Source organism: Lucilia sericata, unplaced genomic scaffold (genome assembly GCF_015586225.1).
Source record: "Lucilia sericata isolate MDLA Ls3-8-SP2 unplaced genomic scaffold, ASM1558622v1 Contig000955F_arrow, whole genome shotgun sequence".
NCBI classification, from domain to species: domain Eukaryota; kingdom Metazoa; phylum Arthropoda; class Insecta; order Diptera; family Calliphoridae; genus Lucilia; species Lucilia sericata.
Window position 1 is genome coordinate 441 of NW_023994939.1, and position 6,340 is coordinate 6,780.

General features: G+C 30.6%; 1 protein-coding gene across 1 annotated transcript; it reads right to left on the reverse strand.

Annotated features, from left to right (window-relative positions):
- Positions 1-4,429: 4,429 nt before the first annotated feature.
- On the reverse strand, positions 4,430-5,041 carry LOC119609282. The gene has a single exon (XM_037964008.1). The coding sequence runs from the start codon at positions 4,912-4,914 to the stop codon at positions 4,756-4,758; it is 159 nt and encodes a 52-aa protein (XP_037819936.1). The 5' UTR covers positions 4,915-5,041; the 3' UTR covers positions 4,430-4,755.
- Positions 5,042-6,340: the final 1,299 nt, after the last annotated feature.

Genomic DNA, 6,340 nt, shown 5'->3' on the forward strand with positions numbered 1-6,340 from the left:
TACTGTAGATCAGTATATAGTCGAGGCTATAGATCAGTCTATAGTCGTGTAGAGAAATTGCCTATACTTCGTCATAACTGTCCCATTGAGGGTCACTTTATAATCACAAACCACTTCTATATATCGGTTTTGTTATAAAATTCGATGAATTTTCATCTAATTTTGTAAATAACGAGTCATGGAAGGTTCTAGCTACATGACGGAGTAAGTTATAATAAGCTTCACTTGCATACATAATAAGCGACCAACATGAAATCTGTCCATATTATGTTAATAATTACCAGAATGTTATCGATTGGGGAAACTACAGCTTCTCGCTGTTTTTTTATGTTGATTTTACCTTTTCGTGTGCATTTGTGTGACTGGGGTCATTAAGAGTCAACAACAAATTCTATAGTATATTAGTCGTTTTATAGTCATAGAATGATTAATTGACCAAAAGTGTGTAAGCATATGTCTTTTTTGTTTGTGGTGGTTTTTACAACATTAGCACCTGATTGTTGTTAAATTAATGATGATGACAATGACATTCATAATGACGGTAGTAAAGTAGGTGATGATAATGGGAGGGAAATTTAAAATTTCCGTTAATTTCCCTTTTAGTGCAAATTGATGAAAATTAAAAAAATATTTTTTTTAAATAAAAAAATTTATATTTTTTAAATGAATTTTTTCTTGGTGTAAAGCCTAAACATGTAAAGTGTTTAGGAAGTGGACCTTTGATGGATACATAGAACCAAATCTCTAGAATTTAAAAATTTATAAATTTTTAGAATTTTTAGAATTTTTTGATGATTCGTACAATAATTGGTACAAAGAAAAATTTTGGTACCATATAATTTCGGGGAGGTCCGTATAATGGTTTATACAGCTTATTCAACAGACAGGCAGACAGACGGACGGTCAATATACTTAATTTAATTGTTAATAAAAAAAGGTAAAACATTACATCCCTATAAAATCTCCTAAAAACGTGAGTAAAATTTTAAGCAAATCAGGACTTACAAAAAAATTTTCAGTTCTTTTAAAAAACATTAAATCCTGACAAATGTCAAAGAGATGTGACTGTCTGTCTAACAGACATTTGCTAATAAATGTGTGTACATGTATTCACACGATTGTGTTTGCATGTGTTTGTATTTAAAAATGAAAATTTGTAATTTTTAAATAAAAACATAAAAAAAAACAAATTAACATAAAAACACAGTATGGAACACAAAATCAACGTTAACAACTTAAGCAGACGCACAAATAACCTGGTTGCAAAAAAAGAAAAAAAAAAAACAAAATTAAAACAACGACAATACAAACAAACAGCCACATAAATAAGTCTAAAATAAACAGGCAGCCAGTGAGTGGCAAGGGGACTTGAAAGTTGGAAATGGGTACGGTAGTGCAATTTACAAACTTACATTCATACAAAAAGAACGTGCAGGACGACCCCAGTTATTGCATTGTGCGTTCGTTGTAATAACAAACATTACAAGAAGACTAGTACAAAATGAAAATATTTAAATATGAATGATACAGACTGGGTGGATTGGGTCGAATTTTATATATACCTTAGCTGAAAATGGAACAACAGTTAGACCAGATATATTTTGGAGTGATTAGGGTAAGTCCATATACATATAGAGAGACAAAGTCAATATATAGCCAGATTATGAAAATGTTGTTTTGAATTTTTGATTCATATGCAATAAGGGGTACGTTGTTTGCGTCATGTTTGATTGCAAAGATTATATGAATGGACGGAAAATTCTTAAGTCCGTTTAAGGAATATTAATTCTGTTTCGACTCTAAAGGTGTCCATATGACCAATCTGTTTTTGCTTTGCAAAAATCTCTGCCTCTTTTCTATAGTGTATGAACACTTTATAATTTTTTTCATCTTATATCTTCTCATGCATATGCCTTTAAAAAAGTGAAATGTAATGAAAATATGAAAACTGAAATGTAAATGAGAATTTCATTTGAATTTCGCTTTTATCCTCCTCCACATATAATTGCTGGAAAAGAAATATAAATAAAAAAGAAGCATAAATAATTTAGACTTTATAACTTTCCATTAAAGTGATAAAAAGGATATGGAGTTTTGATTGAAATTGAAAAGAAACATTAATTTGAAGGATAAAACACGAAGAGTTATGACAAACAAACTGACTGACTAACTAACTAACTAACTAACTAACTAACTAACTAACTAACTAACTAACTAACTACTAACTAACTAACTAACTAACTAACTAACTAACTAACTAACTACAACTAACTAACTAACTACTAACTAACTCTAACTAACTAACTAACTAACTAACTAACTAACTAACTAACTAACTAACTAACTACCTAACTAACTAACTAACTACTAACTAACTAACTACTAACTACTAACTAACTACTAACTAACTAACTAACTAACTAACTAACTAACTAACTAACTACCTAACTAACTAACTAAACTAACTAACTAACTAACTATAACTACTAACTAACTCACTAACTAAAACTAACTAACTAACTAAAAAACTACCTAACTAACTAACTAACTAACTAACTAACTAACTAACTAACTAACTAACTAATAACTAACTAACTAACTAACTAACTAACTACTAACTAACTAACTAACTAACTAACTAACTAACTCCTAACTAACTAACTAACTACTACTAACTAACTAACACTATAACTAACTAACTACAACTAACTAACTACTAACTAACTAACTAACTAACTACCTAACTAACTAACTAACTAACTAACTAACTAACTAACTAACGACTACTAACTAACTAACTACTAACTAACTACTAACTAACTAACTAACTAACTAACTACTAACTAACTAACTAACTAACTAACTAACTAACTAACTACCTAACTAACTAACTAACTAACTAACTAACTAACTAACTAAACTACTAACTAACTAACTAACTAACTAACTAACTAACTACTAAACTAACTAACTAACTACTAACTAACTAACTAACTAACTAACTAACTAACTACTAACTAACTACTAACTAACTAACTAACTACCTAACTAACTAACTAACTAACTACTAACTAACTAACTCACTACTAACTAACTAACTAACTAACTAACTACTAACTAACGAACTAACTAACTACTACCTAACTACTAACTACTAACTACTAACTAACTACCTAACTAACTAACTCACTAACTAACTAACTAACTAACTATAACACTAACTAACTACAACTAACTAAACTAACTAACTAACTAACTACTAACTAACTCACTAACTAACTAACTAAACTAACTATAGCAAAGGTTAGTTAAGTCGATTTTTCGACGGTTAAGATATTTTTTAAAGGGGTTGTTGCGTTTTGGAGAGTAGTATCTTGACGTAGTAATGAGTTAAAATCCCAATCGGAAGGTCAGATTGTATGGGGGCTATGTGAAACAATGGAACGATTTTAACCATTTTCTATAGGCGTCGTACGAAAAAACACGTATGGTTCAAATTTTATCAAAACATCTTGAAAAGCTAGCCAGCCGGACAGACGGACGGATGGACGGACATGTCTTAATCGACTCAGAAAGTTATTTTGAATCGATCGGTGTAATTTACCAATATTTTTGTGCGTTACAAACAGCAGCACAAACGCATAATACCCTCACTACTATAGTGATGTAGGATATAAAAATGCATGTTAAAATGCTTCTGAATAGTTTTAGGAAATCGATTTACCGCGTAAGGTTTTTTTGCGCCAAACTGACTCGAAAAACAAGTTTTCGTTATAGGAATACTACTGGTCACCGCGTAGTGTTATAGGGCCTAATTTTAAGAAACGTTTTCTGGTTTTATCTAAAAGCGGAGTACTTAGGTACCATACGAATTGAAGACGAGGGACCTTGAAAGACAATTTTGATTGTCTAAAATGATGTTTGAATACTATAAAAGAAAGTTGTTCTTATACCGTTTCATTACTTGCGTGGAAGCTCTTACAATAACCCACATTGTAAGATGTTGTACGTGAAACTTGCCCATCCAGCCTAATTATCCACGACTATAAGATGCTCCGAATTTGGTTGAGTCCTTCCTATCGCGAACTACTGAAACCTAGCCAAACAATAACAGAGAACCTTTAACAAATGCGATGGATTCATTTGAAGGGATCATTGGCCACAAAAGCGCCTAGAATATGCGGCCAGACATCAAAAATTAATTTGTCGTCATGACAAGGCTCGGCAACATGTAGCAAGGTCTTTTAATTATCCATTTATAAAGAAGTTTTCTGGGAAGTTCTGCTCCATCCGCATCCGAAGATTGATTGATGATGGATGGTTGTGCTCAAAAAATTAGCAGTTATTTTGGCGCGTAATCCATATAAAAACACATAATATTTATTCTTCATTCTCACATAAATTTTATTTATTTCTGAATAAATATTTCTCGTTTAAGGATTTTTTTTTTATTCTTATTTTATATTTACTTTAGTAATCTTAGTCTTAATAACTAAATAAATAAGTAGTTAAATACATCTGCTTATTTTCTTAATACTCATACACAAAATACACACATTATTATCGCAAATCACTTGGCCATTATTTTTATTTATTTTTTTTTTTTTCTTTTTCAACATCCATGTCATCAGTAGTATTAGCATTAACAATGCATTATTTGAATTGAGTGGTATGAAGTTAGCTGCCCTCCTCCAAACATCATTATCATTAACGTCATCAGTCAGTCAGTCATCCATCAGGATTGTGTTTTGGCACTCAGCCAGTGTGAGTGACAGATGGCTCTTCAGCATCAGCGTCTTGTAGTGTGATGCCACATGTCATCATCAATACAAATATAGACATTTCAATCACACGACACACGCAAAAAGTTAAAATGTCAACTAAATGTTCAGCAACACCCATATACAAACACATATTGTCTTTTTAAAATTAGTTAGTTTTTTTGTTTTTGTTTTTTTAAAGGACCACTTTATTAGGCGATATAAATACGCGTTTTTTTTATCGAATATTAATTTACAGAATTATAGTTCAACAACGTTTGTTGTGTTTAAACTGAGGACTAAAATATCTCTGAAGTTATGTTTGACAAAACATGTACTTTTAATACTTCATGTTTTAATATGTTCTTAGTTAGGAGCAGAATTTGTTACTCATTTCTCATTTAAAGGATAAAGAACTTAAGAGCAAAACTTTTTCAAGGAGCATGCGCATATAACCGAGAGTTTTGCATCAAAACTTGTTTCGTTTAATAGTTATGAGCAAATTATTTAAGAGCGTATTACAGCTAAGAGAATTAAACTAGATTTGTATTCTTAAATAAGATATTTTGTTTTTAAACGAAGACCTGTTGATTAATTTGTCAACTATGCTTTAGATGGAATTTTCCAAGTTTAATTAGGAATTTGCCACATAGTCCAAATATTACTTTGAAAAATTGTTCTAAAACTTTTGCTTGAGATGAATTTTTTGCACAATTTTATTGCTTTGATGAATTTTAAACATCAAAACAAAGGAACAAATACTAATTTTGGTTATAGACCTCAAAAATTTTATATATTCTGAATCCTTATTAAACTCTAGAAAGAAGTAATCATGTCCGTCTATCTGACGGATTAAAAAAAGTTTTCTATTTAAAAGATTTGCTTGGTATTGAAAAGGGCAATATAGGTTATCGATTTCATCTAGCTCCAATATACTTTAAATGGTCGTAAATATGTTGATTACATAGGCCGATAAATGTTAAACCCTGAGACCAATGTACACCTTTCTAAGCGATTGAACTGCGCAAATGCCGAATCTTCAGATTTCTCCTTTATATCTGGGATTCGAGATAACGTGGACTGAATTTTGAAAAAAAGCTAATTTTTCAAGTTATCGTCACCCAAAGCTTGATACAAGAGTAAATTGACAAAAACTGAACTTTTTCGTACATTTCGTGTTTAATTTAAAACTTATGCTGTAGTTACTCAGATATCATCCATTGAAATAGACGGCCAGACAGACATCGCTCAATAGAATTAAAAAGTGATTTTTAGTCGATTGGAAAACCTCAGATAGGTGCAAATCCAATATTTTTATTCGTCATAAACAATATTTATAAAGCATAATATCATCCTCACTTTAGTAGTTTCAGTGTATAAATACCATGAATATATCATGCATTCAAGTTGACGGACGGACAGACATCGTTAAATGGGATAAGAAAGTGATTTTGTGACGATTGAAACATTTTCAGGTAGTGCGGATTCATAGTTTTCGATCGTTATAAATAATATTTATAAAACATAATATCCCCAGCACTATAGCAGTGTAGATTATCATGAATATACTGAAAACCATG

Bases quoted from the DNA above. Each gene is read 5' to 3' on its own strand.
- LOC119609282 (XM_037964008.1), bottom strand. From the start codon at position 4,914: ATGTGTTTGTATATGGGTGTTGCTGAACATTTAGTTGACATTTTAACT.